This window comes from Drosophila takahashii, chromosome 2L, assembly GCF_030179915.1.
Source record: "Drosophila takahashii strain IR98-3 E-12201 chromosome 2L, DtakHiC1v2, whole genome shotgun sequence".
NCBI lineage: Eukaryota > Metazoa > Arthropoda > Insecta > Diptera > Drosophilidae > Drosophila > Drosophila takahashii.
The window spans coordinates 8690584-8709390 of NC_091678.1; the positions used below are offsets into that span (position 1 = coordinate 8690584).

At 45.1% G+C, this 18807-nt stretch overlaps 4 protein-coding genes across 5 annotated transcripts; 2 read left to right on the forward strand and 2 right to left on the reverse strand.

Annotated features, from left to right (window-relative positions):
- Positions 1-721: 721 nt before the first annotated feature.
- Positions 722-10550, forward strand: LOC108055435 (uncharacterized). Its single transcript, XM_017138774.3, has 10 exons — positions 722-1069; positions 2595-2715; positions 2778-2980; positions 4223-5489; positions 7058-7163; positions 7227-8050; positions 8107-8827; positions 9346-9536; positions 9603-10078; positions 10136-10550. Exons 2-10 carry the CDS (start codon positions 2645-2647, stop codon positions 10354-10356), a joined length of 4080 nt encoding a protein of 1359 aa, XP_016994263.2. The 5' UTR covers positions 722-1069; positions 2595-2644; the 3' UTR covers positions 10357-10550.
- Positions 10436-11568, reverse strand: Dpm1 (Dolichyl-phosphate mannosyltransferase subunit 1). Its single transcript, XM_017138777.3, has 3 exons — positions 11311-11568; positions 11042-11252; positions 10436-10981 (listed from the first exon to the last, which is right to left on the reverse strand). The coding sequence occupies exons 1-3, from the start codon at positions 11412-11414 to the stop codon at positions 10571-10573; spliced, it is 726 nt and encodes a 241-aa protein (XP_016994266.1). The 5' UTR covers positions 11415-11568; the 3' UTR covers positions 10436-10570.
- Positions 11569-11578: 10 nt separating this feature from the next.
- Positions 11579-18752, forward strand: LOC108055436 (centrosomal protein of 104 kDa). Of its 2 annotated transcripts, none has more exons than XM_070211808.1 (8): positions 11579-11708; positions 13721-13888; positions 14489-15584; positions 16307-16445; positions 16513-17516; positions 17944-18089; positions 18153-18254; positions 18317-18752. In XM_070211808.1, exons 1-8 carry the CDS (start codon positions 11669-11671, stop codon positions 18457-18459), a joined length of 2838 nt encoding a protein of 945 aa, XP_070067909.1. In that variant the 5' UTR covers positions 11579-11668; the 3' UTR covers positions 18460-18752. The 2 variants fall into 2 exon arrangements, with proteins under 2 accessions (XP_070067909.1, XP_016994265.2); XM_017138776.3 differs by having other exon boundaries at positions 16331-16445.
- LOC108055439 (transmembrane reductase CYB561D2) lies at positions 12171-13825 on the reverse strand. Its single transcript, XM_017138778.3, has 4 exons — positions 13809-13825; positions 13002-13325; positions 12672-12864; positions 12171-12606 (listed from the first exon to the last, which is right to left on the reverse strand). The coding sequence occupies exons 2-4, from the start codon at positions 13164-13166 to the stop codon at positions 12278-12280; spliced, it is 687 nt and encodes a 228-aa protein (XP_016994267.2). The 5' UTR covers positions 13167-13325; positions 13809-13825; the 3' UTR covers positions 12171-12277.
- Positions 18753-18807: the final 55 nt, after the last annotated feature.

The following is an 18807-nucleotide window of genomic DNA, read 5'->3' on the forward strand; positions in this document are numbered from 1 at the left end:
ACGGTGGTTGGTCTTGTTAGCGGAAAACGGAGAAGGTAAAAGTAAGAAGGAAAACCGAGAAAGGTGCAAAAAGGTTTTCAAAATTGTTGCATACTTATTGGGGCCTTTAGTTATCATTATCAAAACTAAGTTGTTTTTTTTTATCTATATAAATCTATAAATCTTACATTCAAAATATAAATAATAATAAATTTTTAAAATATCCCAAAAACTATGAAAACTATCACTATAAAACAATGACAGCTTGTGAAAATTTAAGGAAACAAACAGTTGTATGTGTAAATTGAAGATAAGAAATCGTATTCTTAATAACATTAAGTAAAAAAAAAGTAAAAAACATAAATATATAACTTTTAACACATCAAAGACACATTTTTATTGGATTAAATAGTTTGAATAAAATTTAAGCTTTTCCATTTAATCAAAAGAACAACATTTGTACAAGTGTACGAGCATAATAACTAAATAAATAAGTTCAAACTAGCCTAAAGATCTCTAGGGCTCTAAATAAAGCTCTTTTACTAAGGATATTATTCCCTGGGGTCCTCCGTTCCACTGTAACGCTTAACGGTAATTCGCGGCAAGGTCTTCAATGGCCACTTTGAACAAATTGCAGCCCTCGTCGCAGCGGGCTTCGAGAGAGGAGGTCGTCGGAAAAGCTCCGGAGCTTTCCGCAATACGCACTCGCTGGCGACCGATTTTCCAACGGACTCAGAAGCAGTGAAAACCCAGAGCGCCGAGCACTACGACGACGCACATCGGCGGGACAAGGAAAAACTAGCCGAGGCGCGCACTGCCATCGAAAAGAAAAAAAAATCGAAAAAAAATAAGATAGAGAATCGAGCGGAAAAAAGGAAAAACGCACTCGAAAGATACACTTTTCGGACGAAATGTCTTCGCGGCGTGTGTGTAACAAACATTTTGATTAGGCAATTAATTGAGCAAAGTGCAAGTGCAGTGGGTGGAAAATGTTTTAGACTCGGGGCTCTCGGTTGGTTCGCCAGATTGCGACGGGGTGCGGGTGCGGCGGGTTTTCCGGGGGGCGCATGTGAAAAGCGCGTAAAGAAAAGTAAGTGACAGAAATTTGTGTATTAAAATAAATCAAATAACCAACTAAACGATGCATACACACCGAACGAGTGCGCTGCAAACGCAAAGGCATCTGTGATGTGATGTGAAAAGAGATTGCGAGCGAAAAACACACGGGACTAAGACTCACATTCAGATTCACTTCACGGCATCTTTGACAAATTAATTGATATTGAACCATTTCGAAATTCCGCTGCGACAAAATGTCGAACTAACAGATTCAAAAACATATATTCTGTGTATATAGGGGGGATTTATTTTTAGCGTTCTTTTCCCCACCTTCCCCCGCTAAAGAATTTAAATCGGTCGCGAAAGACAAATGCTGTGTATATTGTTGGTTGAACGATCGAAAATATTTTGATATCCAATAAAAACTTAACCAGGGGAAAATGCCCAAGCATCCATGTCCATGCATACATAGGTGATATCGATGGGCAAAGAGGGGCTCGCGCGTCAACAATTTTCAAGCGTGTACACAAAAATCCAGCCAAGCGCATTGCCCGCAATAAATCCGAGACGAGACCCAGACCCAGACCCACCAGAACCCACCAACAACCACCCACCACCCACCGCCCATCGCCCACAACCACCCACTTGGGCCAGTTCACTCGACCACTTGATTAACGCCAATGCCAATTCAACGCAGAAAATCTCTATAAAAGTTCCCGCAGAGAGCATGCGTTCGTTCGCCTCTTCAGCGAAAGCTTTTCTCTCACCTAGCCCCCTCTCTTTCACTCACGAGTTGCTCCTTCTCGCTCGCTCCTCGCACAGGATGTGCTCGGTGTTCCCAAGCATTTTGTTTTTGTCATTGACCTGTTGTAGAAAAATTTATATCTGTCAGTTCATCAACTATTTAAGACCATTATTACGGAAGAGTTATAAAATATACGTGTTCTGTATCATAAATAAAGGAAACATCTTTATAAGAAGGATATCACTTTTGCAATCTGGGCGCCTCAAGTGTTTCCCAATCGATAAGGGGATGGGATACCCTGCAACAGCTGTGAGGTTCCAACTTAATCAATCTTTTGCAAATTACCACAGCGATTACTAAAAACGTGATAATATTACCCATTAGGAAGTTAGAATCTTATAGGGAGTTTGTACTTGTTTTACTTTATATATAAAGCCATTAATCAACTATTTTCGATTACGAGTAATTAAATTAAAAGGATACAAATCTTAAATCAGAAATCTTAAATCAAGGACTTAATAATAAATATGGGTAGCTCCTGTAAAATTCACTAATATTTTTTTAATGCTTTGCGATTAAACTTAAGACTAAAATAAAAGTTAGTATCGTTAGTAGGACATAGTTAAGTATAAGTAGAGTGGGGTAGTCTTTGAAAGGTCTTTTACTTTGCATTATACTAGACTACATTTTTTTTTCATCCCTTATCCTAAACTGATACAGAAATTATAAATGGTTTCAAGCTTATTTGTTTTCTAGGTAGTTTATAATCCCACAACCTCCAATAGATCAAATTTCTTTCAATCCTTTGCAGGACATCAATAGTCAATTGTAATTTAAAGAGTAGGAAATCGAACGACCGCAATGGGCAACGTGTGCAGTTCCGGCCAGAAGAAAAAGAAGGACAAGGACAGTGCCTCCGAAAAGTCCGACGAGTAAGTGTATTCTTCCAATAATGAAATGTCCATTAGAAAATTTAATTTAATTGTGATTGCAGTTCGCCTCCATACCAGGAGGCGGAACAGAAGGACAACCTGATCTCCACCGACTCGAGTGCTGGCGAGGAGAAGCGCGCTCCTTTGGCGGCCGTAGAGGCGCTGCCGGAGGTGACTCCTCTGCCGGAGGCCAATGGAAACCAGACGCAGGCTCAGAAGCAACAGCCACCAACGGTGACGGGCAAAACAGGCGGAACTGACAAGGGTAACTGAAATATATTAACTATTTTAGATATCTGTAGCTCAGAGTATCTCTCTTACTTCTTAAATTATCTTTTTAAACAATTCTTTAACTTAGGAATAATTTTTAAGCCTAAGATTTAGGGGCTATGATTTTAGTTCTAAAAAAAACACTTTTTTCCACTGTCTCAGTCCGCGAATTCTTTAGGATAAGCTTAAGCTTTTTTATATGAATTCATAACTTAAACGTTATTGGCTTTCTCCAACAGATTTAAATAGCCAAGGGTAAATAAAATATAAGAAATGCTTTAAGTACTAAATAGATTATCGCTGTAAACAATTCTTTATCTCACGAATTTTACTTAAACCTTACTTAAAACTTAAACCTTTACTTAAAGATTTAGGGGTTTTGATTACACAGGTCGACAAAATCAAGACTTTTTCTTGGCCCAAGAATAAAAGCTACCAAACCTGAAAGGATTTTAGCTGTAGATTACTACCTCATACTTGGAAACTTTCCATCACGTCGAAGTTTTTAGAAATCCGTGGTCAAAGATCCAAATTTTCGATTTTTCGGCACTTTTTGCGGCTTAATAGTAAGAAAACCTTTCGTAGCCCAGAGCCACAATTTAGCGGAAGTGGTACCTCGAACCTTTAACTTCAAGAGTGTCCAATCACAAAGCTGGGCGACCTCTATATCTTTAGCTACAATGGATTTTACAGAAGTACTTTTTGTCACTTTTTTTCATCTATAGTAGCCTGATATTTTCCTTGTTGAACTGAGACCCGTACACATACAATACATTCAAAATATCAGGCTACTATAGATGAAAAAAAGTGACAAAAAGTACTTCAGTAAAATCCACTGTAGCTAAAAAAGTAGAGGTCGCCCAACTTTGTGATTGGACACTCTTGAAGTTAAAGGTTCAAAGTACCTTTTTCGCTAAATTTTGGCTCTGGGCTACGAAGGGTTTTCCTACTATTAAGTAGCAAAAAGTGCCTAAAAATCGAAAATTTGGAACTTTTACCACGGATTTCTCAAAACTTCGACGTGATGGAAAGTTTCCAAGTATGAGGTAGTAATCTACAGCTAAAATCCTTTCAGGTTTGGTAGCTTTTATTCTTGGGCTTTTTTTTTGTCGACCAGTGTTATAGTTCTAAAAGAATTACTTTTTTCCACTGACTCAATGCGCGAATTCTTTAGCAAAAGCTCAAACTTCTTTATATGAACTCAGCACTTAAACGTTATTGCCTCTCTCTCGAACAGATTCAAATAGCACCACACCGCAGGGGGCGCAGGCGCCCAGTGACGTGGCCAATGCCAATCCGGGAGCCGGAAACCTGAGCGTGCTGCAGGGCAAACCGCCGCCCGGCCGGAAGATTGAGCGGGACAAAAAGATCGTGGTCTATATACTGGCCGACAACAGCACCGAGTACAAGAAGCACAAGCGCGTCGTCCACAGCCTGTACAAACACTTCAAGAGCAAGTGCCAAAGCCGTGGCTTCGACTTCATCATCGCCGATGTCCACGACAGCGAGCCGGAAACGGAGCCGGGCAATGGCAACGCGCGGAAGGATTTCTCGCGCCTGCAGGAGGTGAAGCGCTGGACCCAGACACCGCTGGAGGCGCAGGGCGGTCACGAGGAGGCGGCCAACTGCCTGTGCGAGATCACGCGCCACTCGGCCGGAGCGTATGTGGTGCCGGTGCTCTTTTTGGGCGCAACCTTGGGCACTCCCATGCTGCCGCTGACCATCGAGAGCCAGGACTTCACCTCGGTGCTGGGCACCGCCAGTGAGGCCGAGCGCCTGCTCCTGGAGAAGTGGTACACCATTGACAACTCGTACCAGCCGATGTGCCACCGTCTGCATGCCCAACAGGTGGATCCGTACTCGGGCCAGGCGAACGGAGAACTAAACGAGCTGCTGGCCGTGCTGTTGCGCCTCTTCTCCGACGACGTCAAGGACTCGTATCTGACCACCGTGGTGGAGCAGGAGATTAACAACACGGTGCTGATCAGCCAGGAGCTGGCCAAGCGCTGCATCTGGATCCAGACGGGCAGCCAGATGGCGCGGCTGGCGGAGAATGCCAGCCAGCTGGAGCTGGAGGTGCAGCGGCGGATCAGTCACGTTTACTCCGGTCTCAAGAGCCAGTTGAGCGAGAAGAATCTCATCCGGCTGCTGCCGACGATGAGCATCCTGGACGAGGAGTTGTCGGCTGTGATCGAGAGCCTGCTGGACAAGGTGCTGGCCGGGATCTTCGAGGAGCACCAGCAGAAGAGCAGCATTCCGTACAACACGCTGGGCGTGGATCGGGTGCTGCTCGAGGAACTTCGCCTCGTGGGCCACTACTCGAAGCTGCTCGCCCAGAACTCGGCCAACTTCGACATCATGAACGACGTGAAGCGCTACATCCGGGACAGCACCGCCCAACCGCTGGTCGTGTCCGGCGCCCGGGGCAGCGGCAAGAGCGTCCTGGTCTCCAAGATCATGGAGAACGTGCACCGCTGGAAGCCGGAGGCCCAGCTCATACTGAGGTAGGGTTTAACAATATCCTAAAAAGATTTCCAAACAAGAAAGGAAGCTAGCTTCGGCCAGCCAAAGCTTATATACCCTTGCATATTATTCCTATTAACTTATAAAAACATTAAATTTATATTTAGGGGAGAGTGGGGGAATTTCGTCACAGGGGCAATTTCGTCACCTGCAATATCTCGGAATCCATAAGTCGTAAAAATATATAATTTTTTTGTTTTAGTCCTTCAAGACGGCCAGACACAACCAATGGGTTTTTTTTGCACAAAAGGCCAAGATAATTAAGCTATAATATTAAATGTGTTTTAACAGTTCAAAAGCTACATTTAGTTCTCGACGAAATTTTTTCTGTATGCCACAATTCAAAAGGAATAAGATACACGATTTTTTATATAATACACAGTGCTATAATGTGAATTTCTGCGTTAGTGATTTTTAACTTCGCGCCTAATTTGGGACAAAAAATAATTATTTCTAAAAAAGTACTGTCTGGGGAAATTTCGCCACCCTAAGCTTAGGGTAAATTCGCACCTATTTTAGATACATCTTTTTTTATTTGACGAGCTGGCTAACGAACAGACTACCAGCAGCAGCAACAAATATAGGACGTCAACAAAAATGGTACGCTTGATCAGTGTAGCATATTTATAGGCGTAAAATTCCCTACATTTTTCAGGTGACGAAATTGCCCCTGTGGTGTGGCGATTTTACCCCTCTATGTGGCGAGATTGCCCCAGTATATTGATTTTACTTTTTAATTTTTTATAAATCACCAAGGTAATTTAAAAAATAGGGAAACGTCACATTTTAAAGCTTGGTGCTAACCGCATTCAACAATAAAAAAAGAAATATGATAACGTGTCTCAAGATGGACAAAAAATAGCTTTGAAAAAATGCTGACGAAATTGCCCCACTCTCCCCTACTTGCTTGTAGGTTAAAACAGTCCACATTTTAGCTGCTTTCGTATTATTTATGCATAATTTTTTTGATCCTTCCCATGGGAGCTATGTAATATAGACGCCCGAATTTTGTTAAATTTAATTCAAAATTTTGAAATGGTAAAGAAAAGCTATATCTTAAAAAAGAAGAAAATGTAATTAAAATCAACAAAGAAATAATTTTTTTCCTTTTAATATTCATTTAAGTTTCCGACCGATTTTTCAAAACTTTAATTTGAAATTCATAAATTTTTAAAAAATAATGTTCCCAAGAGAAGAAGGTAATATTTCAAACATTTTGTTTTTTAAATTTTTTTCCCGATCTTTCCTATGGAAGCTATAAGATTTAGTTGTTCGATCCGGCCGGTTCCGACTTATATACTACCTGCAATAGAAAGAAACTTTTGGGAAAGTTTCATCCCGATAGCCTAAAAACTGAGAGACTAGTTTGCGTATAAACGGACGAACGGACAGACGGATAGGCTAGATACATATACTTTATGGGGTCGGAAACGTCCCTTCACTGAGTTGCAAACTTTTGACTGAAATTATAATACCCTCTGCAAGGGTATAAAGATTGCCCAAACATTATTGATCTTTTTGATAATCATTTCCATCATTACCTCTTCAGATATGCCAATCTCAGTGCCCGCTCCTCGGATCTCACCTCTTTGCTGGGCTCAATGGCCAACCAGATGTCCGTCCTGGAGACAGGTCATCAATGCCAAGTGCCACACGTTAGTAGCATCCACACTTGAGTCACTTTCAGAATGATATATTTAAGTAATTTCATCCTTTAGACACTAGAGGCCTATGCTCGTGTGATCCGAGAGATCCTGGACCGGCAGCAGCGCTTCTTTGTCCTGATCATCGATGGAGTGGACGAACTGCAGCGGGAAGAACTGCTCGATTGGCTGCCCCTGCAGCTGGGCAGTGCCAAGCTGATCCTCACCATCAGCGAGCTGGCGGCGGATGAGGGAGAGGTGGACGTGGACGGGACGGAGGCTGGGAACGACTCCTTTGATATGCTCGCCGCGCTGGCGCAGTTGGGCATTCAACAGCGTTGCTTCCTGCGGCTGCGGCAATTTACGGAACGCCAGTGGCACGACATCCTCAGTTCCGGTGGCGGTGACTTCTACGCGGCCAACGGGGCACTCAAGCTGCCCGACGAGTGGAAGACGCTGCACGGCAAGACGCCCTACCACGCCAAGTCACTGTGGTGGCTCGCCTGGCTGGGTCATGTGGCCCAGCCGATCAGTGAGATTGGCGACATCTCGGGGCGTATTTTGCAGGTGCTGGAGTCCAAGTTTGCCGCCGATCAGGTGGAGCTGCTGCTGCTGATCGTCAAGCTGTCGCCATGGGGCATCCGCGAGAGCGACTGCCTGGGCGTGTTCCAGAAAATGACACAGCTGGAGGCGCAGGTCGCCTTTAAGGTCTGGTCCAAGTTCTGCTGGCTGATGGGACCAATGCTGTTAGGTCTTAAGAATATTAGGATAGCGGACAGGAGCTTTGGACGAGCGGTCCTGGCGAGGTACGCGCAGAAGCAGTGGCTGGTACATGAAGCGCTGCGGGACTACTTCGACCGGCAGGACAGCGAGTTCAAGGGTAGCCAGGGTGCCAACACGTGAGTTCCCGTCCTTTTTGTATCTGATCAATTTTATAAGCTATTTCCTCTAACAGCTACAATTACCAAAAGTACTTAAAACTGCCTTATCATCACTTCTGTGCCGTGATTGAGGACAATCCGGCGCCGCACAAGATCGACATACTCTTCAACTGCTTTTACTTTACGGACCTCCAGTGGATCGCCAACAAGGTGCATGCCACGGGACCAGAGCACCTCCTCCACGACATCCTGCAGGCGGAGTGGCTGGCCAAGTCCGGCGGTTATGTCCACATCCACTTCCTCAAGCAATTCCTCGAGCAGTATCTCCACGAGCTGAGCTACGATGGCCAGCAGTTCTACACGCTGATGAAGTACTACCTGAAGACCCGCTTCAGGGAGGCACCGGAGCTGAAGGACGACGAGAAGATTCGCTCCTGGTGGGAGTACACCAACGAGCTGGAGTTCGCCTTTCTGGAGATCCTGAACGCCGATCTGGATGCGGAGAATGGCAATCAGGAGAAGCCCTCGGAAGAGGAGGAGGATGCTCCTGCCACTTCGATCCCCGTGAAGGGTTACGATGTCCTCATGAATCTGCCCCAGCCCGGCTGCTATGTGGCCTCCATGTGCACAGAGCGAGCCGAAATTTGCATCTGGGATGTGAAGAACTGCTGTCGCATCCGTGAACTGCAGGGCATCCAGCAGCCGACGGCCATGTGTCCTGTGGGCAACTACGAGGCGGCTGTCCTGTGTCGTCGCGAGATCCGGGTCATCAATCTGGACGAGGGAAAGTTCAAGGTGAGTTGTGTATAAAATAAATCTTTTAACTAAACTCAGTGTGTAAAAAACACTTCGTGTTAATAACACATTGTGTAAAAAAAACGTCGTGTTAATAACACATTGTGTAAAAAACACGTGTTAATAACACATTGTGTAAAAAATACGTCGTGTTAATAACGCATTGTGTAAAAAACACAAGATAGCTGTGTGTCTTAACAATTATTTTTCACATTTTAACACTTTTGTTTTTGACACATATGTCAAAAACTTTGCTCACACTGTTAAATACAATTTTACAAGTTTTTAACATGTGTGTTAAGTTCCGAAACCTGTTAGTAACACATTGTGTAAAAAACACAAGTGAGCGGTGTGTGTTAACAATTATTTTTCACATTTTAACACTTTTGTTTTTGACACATATGTTAAAAACTTTGCTCACGCGGTAAAATACAATTTTACATGTTTGTAACATGTGTTTTAAATTCCGAAACCTGCTTTTAAATGTATCATTAATATGATTTTTCTTGTATTTTCAGGTTACCCTGAAGGGAGTGATGAACCAAAAGATGCCGTATTTCGGTCTGCACGATCAAAACCACTTGGTTTGCCTCTCCCGGAACAGGATGTATGTGAATCTAATGAATCTGGATTCGGGCGACTGTGTAACCACCTTCAAGGCGGGCGAGGACCGCTTTCTCAATTCCCTTTTGGTCTCTGGAGACGGACGGTAATGTGGAAATAATTAATAATAATTAAAATTTAAGTAGTTTCTTATTCCCTGTTTGTTTTCCAGGATCTTGGTGTGCGGCGATGAGACCCAGAAGCCTTTCCCCCTCCTCGTCTGGCACCTTTCGCAGCGCAAGCTGCTCTATGACCTCCGAATCCCGCACCACGACTTCATCACCTCCCTGTCGGCGATCACCCACGAGGGCTCCTACGTTTGCGTTGTGGCCAAGGAGCTAAATGAGCCCACGACGCCCAACTTTATTGTGGTATACGACCTGCAGAGTGGCACTCTGTTCAAGAAGTGGAAGCCCACCTGCAACACCGTCTCCCTGGCCATCTCCCAGGTGAATGCCTGCGTGATTGCGGGCCTGGAGGATGCCAAGATCCTCATCTGGGACCTGGTCACGGGCAACTGCAAGAGCACGCTGATCGGTCACAATGCTCCGGTGACGTTCTTGAAGCTGGATCCGCTGGGCAAGGTGCTGCTTTCCTATGACAAGGAGGGCCGCGACTCCGCCGTCCGCATGTGGGAGTTGAACTCAGGTAAGCATAGCAGAATCATTATATTCTGCATCTTTTACACCTTCTCCTTTCTTTCAGCCAAATCCCTGGCCGTGTTCAAGCCACCGGCGCAGGTCAGCACCTGTGAGATCCTGCCAAACGGGGCCTTTGTGGTGCTGGCCCTCAAGGATCGCAACTCCCTGCTGACCCTGGCCTTGAAGAACTACGGCGGCGGTGCGGTGGACGCCCTGGACGATGACTGCGGCACTCTCTACGGCAATCCGGACAACCAGCACAAAGTTTTCGACTTGAGTAATTAAATCAATTAACGCTAGTTATCATTATTCAAATTATAAATGAAACCTACCACGGGGAATTATTATAAATATGGCAAACAAATTTCTCATGCATAATTCATTAGATGTATGTAAAATTCTTTGAGCAAATCTTACCAAATGTACAAAGCAAAGAAAAATCCAAAGAAAATTAAAAATTTGAAAATCTACTCAGTTGATGGCGGTGTTCGTAAGTTCTTTATGTGGTGGCAAACAGATACAGCAGGTTCTTGGCAAACTGGATGATCTCAGTGCCTCCCAGCTTCGAGGTGCCATAGATGCGGTCCACGAAGGTGATGGGCACCTCGGCGATGGTGTAGCCGTGCTGCCGGGCCCTCACAAGCATCTCCATTTGGAAGACATAGCCCTTGGACACGCAGCTCGCGATGCATTTCTCCAGAACGTCCTTCTTGTAGAGCCGGAAGGAGCCAGTCAGATCACTGGCATCCGGACGGAGGAGCACCTGGGACAGAAAGTTGGCGCCGCGCGAGATGAGCTTGCGCTTAAAGTCCCAGCCAAAGACGCCTCCATTTCCGGCGTACCGAGTGCCGGAGACAATGTCGTAGTCTCCCTGCTGCTGCAGCTTGATGAACTCCGGGATGAATTTGGGCTGCAGCGGAATAAAAACACGTATTAGTTTCGAATATTTCTCCCTGTTATCAGAGCTCACATGATGACTCAAATCCGCATCGATGATAACAATAAAGTCACCGGTGGCATGTTTGATGCCATGTATGTAGGCGGTCCCGAGGCCCAGCTTGGAGCCCCTGGGTCTTAGCACGATCCTGTCCTCGCCGTAGATCTTCTGCAGATCCTTGGCCACGTCCAGCGTTCCATCCGGACTGCCGTCGTCAATAACAATCACCTCGTATTCCAGACCGCTGAAAATATACAGCTTTAAGTGCCTGCTTTTTGTCTACTTAAGAAGCCGCTACTCACCTGGCCTTCATGTATTTCACAATTAGCCATATTATGATGGGCAAATTGTCCTTCTCGTTGTAGGTGGGCAGCAGTATGCTGTATTTATGGGCATTTGTTGGCATGGCTAATTATTCCTCAGAACTATTTACTTCTAATTAAATTTCGAGTAGTGTTGGTAAGTATCAAAATTAAAGCAGCTGTTACCAATCGATAACCCTTTTCGATAGCATTTAGTTAGTTGGCAACGCGAAAAGAAATTGTGAAGGAATTTTCTGAGAAAGTTTAGTTCGCAAAGGACCGTTAAAAGAAATTGTTCGCTTTATGTGCGGATTAGCCAAAATCGTAGGCTCAGTTGTGCGCTTTTGACGTCGTCAGCATGGCCAAGAAAATACCTTTTAACGTGGTCTTTGCGTCAGGTAAACAAACATTGGGGGATTTTTAAACGCTCAACAGCAAATAGACTTTTATTTGTTTCCATAGTTTGCCTATTTGTTTTCCTCGTTTTATGTTTTCCCCACGTTTTTAATTATATTTTGAGTTGTGTCTGGATTGGACTGAAAACAGAAGTTTCGCCACCTCCCATCCTTTTCTTTAAAGTCCACAGCACTTGAGAAATCGATAAAACACGCATACGCCTAGTGCGCCATGACGTTGGGATTTAAAAAGAGGAATGGCAGAGCCCTTTTTTTATTCGCAGCTAATATTAACTCTTCCACAATGTTAGCTGCTAAATCAATTTGCCTTGGTCCCGGCCAATTTACCACGGGCTAAAACCACTGCAACCACACGATGACCATAATATTTCATTTTAATATTGACAGATTGCCTGCCGGTTGTCGGCTTCTTTTGCGTCTGCATATGCAATTTTTAGTGGCGTCTGCATATTTCAATTTGGCTGGAAGCCAAACTCTTTATTTTTGTATGCTAGGACCTGACACTTTCCGGTTAGCCTCACTGGCCACAGCCTCATCCTCTCCAGCATCGCCTACTGGGTCTGTTCCGCCCTCTTCCTGGATCGGTATTTAAGTTTAGTGAGGAGCGATGACACCGGCGCAATGATGGTGAGCACATAGACCAGCGAGGTGACCAGCATCATGCCGGGTATAAAGTCATTGTCCACGAACTTGGTGAAGAACTTGGAGTAGTAGCCCAGGTAGATGGCTCCCATGCCCAGACTGAAGGTGACCAGGCCGAAGAGGTTGTGGCGGAAGCGCATCTCCGACGGCGGCATCACTTTCAGGGCGAACTTGGGCTGGAAATAGTTCACGAAACCACCCACAATGCTGGCTGCACAGCCAAAGGCAGCAGCTCCTCCTGGAAAATGGCATTCAGATTAGTTACACCCAAAGAACTCAATTATATATATTATGTAGACTCACCCACGCGGCCGTGCCAGGTGTTAAAGTGCACCTCCTTGCTGGAAAACTTGCCCAGGGAGCCCAGCAGGACCATGGAGCCGCCCACGATTTGCAGGATGGCGTGGAAGCGCGACTTGTTGCGGTGCGACAGCCAGCGGGTGAGCGGGTTCACTTTGGAGTGTGACATCATGGCCTGGGCGATAAGGACGTGGAACTGTCGAGAGCAGGGAAAGCCTTTTAAATACAGCGCTTCAACTTCGATAAAATAACATGTGACGTTGCATGTCCCTTATCCAGGTCAATCTAACAGTATTGATTATATTGTCGGAATGCTTATCGCACTGTACTCACTCCAATGCCCGTCATGAACATATGCATGGCCGTATCCTTGAACTCCAGGCTGCGGGCCAGGACGAAAAAGAAGGCGGCCACCAGGAAGATCAGCATGTGGTTAATGCTATTCAGCAGGCTCTGGATTTGCAGCCAGGCAGTGGCTTTCGTGTATCCCTCCGGCATTTTGCGTTCTTTTCTCTCCTCGATTAATTGACTTTAAGTCAGTTATTTACACTATAAGATACCGTAGGTATTTGTACTATCAGATACTGGGCGGCTGAGTGACGACTAAGCTAGCAACATGCTCGCCATCGCTTAAATACAAAACAGAGAACGTGGAACCTGAAGATAGAGAGAAAGAGAGAGCAGTAATTGAGATATGGTGTTATAGATGGGGTTGATTAAATAGAACCAATCTAATGACATTAATTTACAAATTTATGATTCAGTTTACTGTCGCTGTTTTATAATTTTAACAAATAACAAAGCATGTTTTATAAATTTCTAAGATTTTTAAATTTAGAATTTAGTTTTGCCTAACAGTATTTCTATTTTGACCGCGGCTGTTGGTTCAGCTCAAGAGAACGGATAAGAGTAATGTTATCACTATCATGTGGAAAAGTTTAGCTGAGTGTGCGGAAAAAGAGGCCGCCTAAGAGAATTATTGTCACCTGCCGAAAAAAACTTTATTAGCCAATGCAAGTAATGATGATTCGATCATTTCGTTGAACTTTCAGACGAGGATGTTAACTTTCCGGCCAGCGAGCTCAACAACCACGGACCCACAGTCCACGGATGGCGGAGTGCTCCGGACGGCAGCCTCACCTCACACGACATAATCCTCCGTTTCCAGCAGCCGGCCAAGATCTATCGCATCCAACTGTTGGCCCACCAGTATCTTATTCGTAAGTTAATGAAATTCCGATATTAATTATTAATTTTAGCCACTCTCAAGAGATCTTTGAACTGACTTTTTAGGTGATAGGAAATAGAGCCCTGCATGAATGGATTCAATGATTTAATTTGAATTTTTTGTTTTGTGAATGAATTTATTAGAATTTTGAGTTTAATAGAATTGAATGAATGAATGGCATGAATTCCGAAATAATTCAAACGACAATTTCTTTTGAAAAGGAAAGGGCCATTATTTTGTGATTAAATCTGCCTGAATTTTATTTACTATGCAGTTAACTTTAATTTGTTAAAAATGTTCCACTTTTTGTTCTCAAAAGAAAGCACAAAAATAAACTGTCAAATTCAAAAAATTCATATAAATTATTCATTCAATTCGAAATGAACAAGAAAAACATTCAGTTTATTTGAAATAAATAAATAAATTATTTCACATAGAATTGAATCAAACAAATCAGAAATTTCATAGCATACTATGATAAAACAAAAATTAATGATTCACGCAGGGCTCTATTAGGAAATCAATTTGACTAAAAAGCTAGGGATTAATCTTCTCGATTTCCTAATAATATTATTTTCTTTTCTCTAAACAGCTGAGAAAGTGGAACTCTGGCTGCACTACTCGCCCAAATCCCTGCCCAGCACTCCATCCTCGCAGTACTTTGACTTCCTGGGCTTCGTTGCTCTGGCGGACAATGCGAACACCAACTACAAGTCCCGGGAGCTGCAGAGCGTCACCGTGTCTCCTCGGCGTGGCACCCATCTAAAGTTGCGACTGATTGGCGTCCAGGGCAACGACTACAATGACACCGGTCAGATTTCCCTGCTGGCGGTGAATGTCCTGGGCGAGGATCTGGAGGTGGGGCCAAGTAATGGCAACGGCGAGGAGCACTTGGTCAGCGAGGCGCCGCCGCTGGACACGGCAACCGGTGAACTAGCCTTGGCCTCCATCTGCGACGACCTGCTCTTCTCCATGTACGTCGAGGAGTCCATTGTGCAGTCGATCCGAAAGCTGGAGCAGCGCAAGATCTTGGCCGTCAGCGCCGAGAGATTCGAGTATGCCCGCAAGCTGAAACTTTGCATGACCGCCTTGAGAAGCGCCGGTGAGCGTTTGGGTCGCTATGCCCTGGCCAAGCGGCAGGCCGTCCGGCAGGAGGACTTCACGACGGCGCGGCTGCGCAAGGAGCAGATCGAGATGTACCGGGCGGCAGTCCTCCGGCAATTGCAGGTGCATCAGCTGCTGGAACCGCAGGGCGTGGCTCTGAGCTCCAACGATCAGAGTTGCGAGATCTATGCGGGCGGGAAGCCCAGCCTGCCGGCGGCTCCCAGTCTGCAGGATGTGGCCCAGGCGCTGGCTGAAGCCACATTCAGTCCCAAGAGCCTGACGAGTCTCAGTTTGGACGACAAGTCCTCCACGGATGGCTCGCAGGGACAGCCTGGTAATTATAATGTGGTTACAGCTACCGCTGCCGCTCCCGCTGCTGCGCCCGCCTCCCTGCAGGCCACGCCCACTCCCACGCTGGGCGGCTGGCGCAAGTCGCACGACGAGCTGCCCCAATCGCCGCGTCTGCCCTCCAGGCACAGTTCACCCATGTCCAGCCGACAGGGATCGCTGCGCAGGCGCAACAAGAGCGTGCCGCGCAATTCCTACGAGGACTACGAGGAGCGGGCCATTCCCACGCTGCGACAGTGAGTACCCGGTGTAGAGAGAGGCGTAATCGTTGTCTGGTTGTCTAGTAAATAGGTAAACAATTGTGGAATAGTAATTACTTTGTTTTGTTTAAACAGCTGTTGCATGAAGACTCGTTGTTCGTAGTTCTAGTTTGAATGTTTGTCAACACTAGTGCTCAAACGACTGATCAACACTAACCGGTAACGGTTTTTTAAATTTTGAAAATGTTTTTAAAAAGAGTTTGTTTTAATGCGGTATAGAGGAGAAGTTGTCGAAAGAAGATTGCGATATTTAGGTAGCTAAAAGATAATTACATTTTACAAATACAAGAAAAATTAAATTTGGTCTCCATTTTTTTTTTTTTTTTGTAGTATAACTCAGAATTTAATACATTGATCAGCCAATTTAATGGCTATAAAATGTAGAGTACAAACAGGAACAAGTAATATGAATACATAACAGAATTTGTATAACATATTAATATTAGATAGTTTTTTTAATTTCTTCGTTAGTCATTTGGGCTTTTGAAATTATTTTATAACGACGTTATTTATTAATACCAAGATTACATAATTTATAGGAACTATTTTAATTTTTTTCGAGGACCTTTGCTAATACTATTTGTGTTTTATTTACCAGTACCAGTAATTTACATACTTTTCTACTCCTATATATGTATATTGTAACCGCATCCGTAAACGTTGCCATTCCGATACCACACACGAAAAACCGCTCACAGTTCAAATACTAATGAATTTTTAAGGGAGTGTCAAGGCAACGCGCTTCTGGAAGCGGATCCCAACCGGGGACGTTCGCGATTAAATGACCGCGAGCGCCGCCAGGCAGCTTTACCCATCCTGGTCTTCGGCAGTGAGCTGGTGAGTCCCCCAAAATGATCTAATTAACTTTCATGTTTATTTATAAACATTTTCCCTTTTTTTCCAGGTGGAGCAGTTCTACTCGCGCCAATTTCAAGACCGAGAAGATGGCCTGCTGCGCCTGCGCAACTTCCTAAAGGAGCACGACCCGGTGGAGGCGTCGGGCAACGAGCACGCCGCCAGTCCCAACAAGGTGGCTCGCAGCGCAGCTCTGCTGCTCCATCGCGCGGTAAGGGATGCCGTTTACTCCGTTTTCGGCCAGGCCACGGAGACGGTGCGCATGCTGTTCCTGGAGTACGTGCCCGGACGCGTTTCCCCCAACGAGGTGGCCCGTTGTGTGGATCGCTTACTCCCCGAACTGCTGGCCAAGTCTGGCGATCCGTCGGCACGACTGCACACCCTGGCCCAGCACACGATCCTCAGCATCGCCGCCTGTCCAGAGGTGGCGGAGCAGCACCTGGTCGCCCCGGCACTATCGCGTAGCGTTGGATCCGGAACCCATCAGCGACTCGCGATGAGCCGACTGCAGATGCTGGAGCAGCTAGTCCACACGCAGGGCATTAGCACGGACAAGCACAGTGGACTCACCTGCAGGGCATTGTCCGAGTGCGGCTGCTCGGGCATCCATCATCCGGCGGAACCGGTGCGAAAGGTGGCCGAGCGCATCCTGCTGCTGGTCTACAAGGTTAATCCTCGTCTAGTGCGCAAGCAGCTGCCCCCGGATGACGACATCACGCGACGGAATCTCTTGTACCGGCAGCTCTTTACCGAGTTCGACAAGTTGGATCTGGATCGCAAGCAGGAGTTGCTGGAGGCCAATAAGTACAGCTCAGGGGATGCGGCAACTCCACCCGCGGACAAGGCCTCCACCAGTTCGGATGCTTCCCGGCTGATGAACAGTCGGAGTGGACATGGTCTTGGGCCAGTGAGCAGCTCCAGCAATGGCTATGCCAGCTGCAATGGAAAGCAGCAGTACAATGAGCAGCTGAAGCGATCCATGCTATCCGTCTCCAATTCGCGCAAGGGATCCGCTTCCAACTCGGAGTCCACCGAAGACAACACACCCAAAATGTGAGTATTACGAAATTGCAGAGACTTTGTTTTAGAGTATTTATACTCGTAGAGTAAAAGGGTATATTGTATTCGTGCAAAAATAATTTAACGGGTAGAACAAAGCCTTAAATCGCCTTAAACGATTGTTAAAAGGTGTCTGGCGCCCAAACTTTAAAAGATTTCGGAAAAGTAATAATGCAGTTTTATGGTGCTTATCAATGCCTATCGAAATGTAGAAGAAATGCTTTAAATCGGACCATTTGTTAAAAAGTTATGCGCGATCAAAGTTTTATGTCTCCATCTCCCTCGCACTCACTCTAGCTAAGTAACGGGTATCTGATAGTCAAGGCACCTGACTTGTTTGTAAATGTTTATAAAAATTCCTTTAAATATTTTGTAAGATATCTCTTTACAACTGTTATATTAATGTAAACCATTTTTTTAGTCGCTGTCCTTTTTGCGATTGGTCATGTGTTGGCAGTGACGCCAGCCAGTTGGACCGACACTACTGGAAGTCCTGTCCTTTTTTGTCCAAGTGCCCACAATGCAGTCAAGTGCTGGAGGTAGCCGCCCTCAATTACCACCTGACAAGTAAGTTTTCAAGGAATCCCTAGGTAATAAGATATAATTACTATTGGTATTAACATTTTACAGCCGAATGTGATGCCAAGGAGAGCTATGTGGTCTGTACCCGGTGCACTGAATCGGTGCACAAGCAGCTGTATGAGCTGCACCAGATGGAGGACTACTGTCGGGGTAAGATATAAAAATTTTGATAAATTTTTTAAGTCACTATTTCATTAATTTATCCTCCACAGAACTGAAAACCGGAGCGGCACGGTGTCCCCTCTGCCATGACGATGTGCACCTGCCTCAGGATGGCGGCTGGAAATTGCATCTCCTCAGCGCCGGCGGTTGTCCCGGGAATATACGCAAAAAGAATCTCAAAAAGTCAAATTAGGCACCGTAAAAATAACCGATCTATTGGCATGCGTAGCGAATTTATTAGAGCAACTATACTAGTCAGGAGGCTTACTCGAGGGAACTAACTAATTGCAGCCACAACCATTTAGTTAATTAAATCAATTTGTTCATCACACTCAAACGTTCATTTAGAAACATTTTGTTAAGCCTATTAGTTAGATTTATTATGTGCATTCATTTGTATTTCTTTGTAAGCAATGTGATTTGTTAACGGTAACACGAATTTTTGAAACGTCCTTACAATAAATAAAGCCCATCCATACAGTTTTAAACATAAATTCGAATTTGTCTTATTCTCTAGTCGCCCGCCTTTTAAAGCGCATTT

Coding starts and splice junctions, on each gene's coding strand:
- LOC108055439 (XM_017138778.3), bottom strand. CDS start 13,166: ATGCCGGAGGGATACACGAAAGCCACTGCCTGGCTGCAAATCCAGAGC. Junction 12,865..13,001: donor TGTTCATGACGGGCATTGGA/GTGAGTACAGTG, acceptor TGCTCTCGACAG/TTCCACGTCCTTATCGCCCA. Junction 12,607..12,671: donor CACCTGGCACGGCCGCGTGG/GTGAGTCTACAT, acceptor GCCATTTTCCAG/GAGGAGCTGCTGCCTTTGGC.
- LOC108055435 (XM_017138774.3), top strand. CDS start 2,645: ATGGGCAACGTGTGCAGTTCCGGCCAGAAGAAAAAGAAGGACAAGGAC. Junction 7,164..7,226: donor ATCAATGCCAAGTGCCACAC/GTTAGTAGCATC, acceptor TTCATCCTTTAG/ACACTAGAGGCCTATGCTCG. Junction 10,079..10,135: donor CATGTGGGAGTTGAACTCAG/GTAAGCATAGCA, acceptor CCTTTCTTTCAG/CCAAATCCCTGGCCGTGTTC.
- Dpm1 (XM_017138777.3), bottom strand. CDS start 11,414: ATGCCAACAAATGCCCATAAATACAGCATACTGCTGCCCACCTACAAC. Junction 11,253..11,310: donor GTGAAATACATGAAGGCCAG/GTGAGTAGCGGC, acceptor GTATATTTTCAG/CGGTCTGGAATACGAGGTGA. Junction 10,982..11,041: donor ATGCGGATTTGAGTCATCAT/GTGAGCTCTGAT, acceptor ATTCCGCTGCAG/CCCAAATTCATCCCGGAGTT.
- LOC108055436 (XM_070211808.1), top strand. CDS start 11,669: ATGGCCAAGAAAATACCTTTTAACGTGGTCTTTGCGTCAG. Junction 13,889..14,488: donor GGCCCACCAGTATCTTATTC/GTAAGTTAATGA, acceptor TTCTCTAAACAG/CTGAGAAAGTGGAACTCTGG. Junction 15,585..16,306: donor GCCATTCCCACGCTGCGACA/GTGAGTACCCGG, acceptor AACCGCTCACAG/TTCAAATACTAATGAATTTT.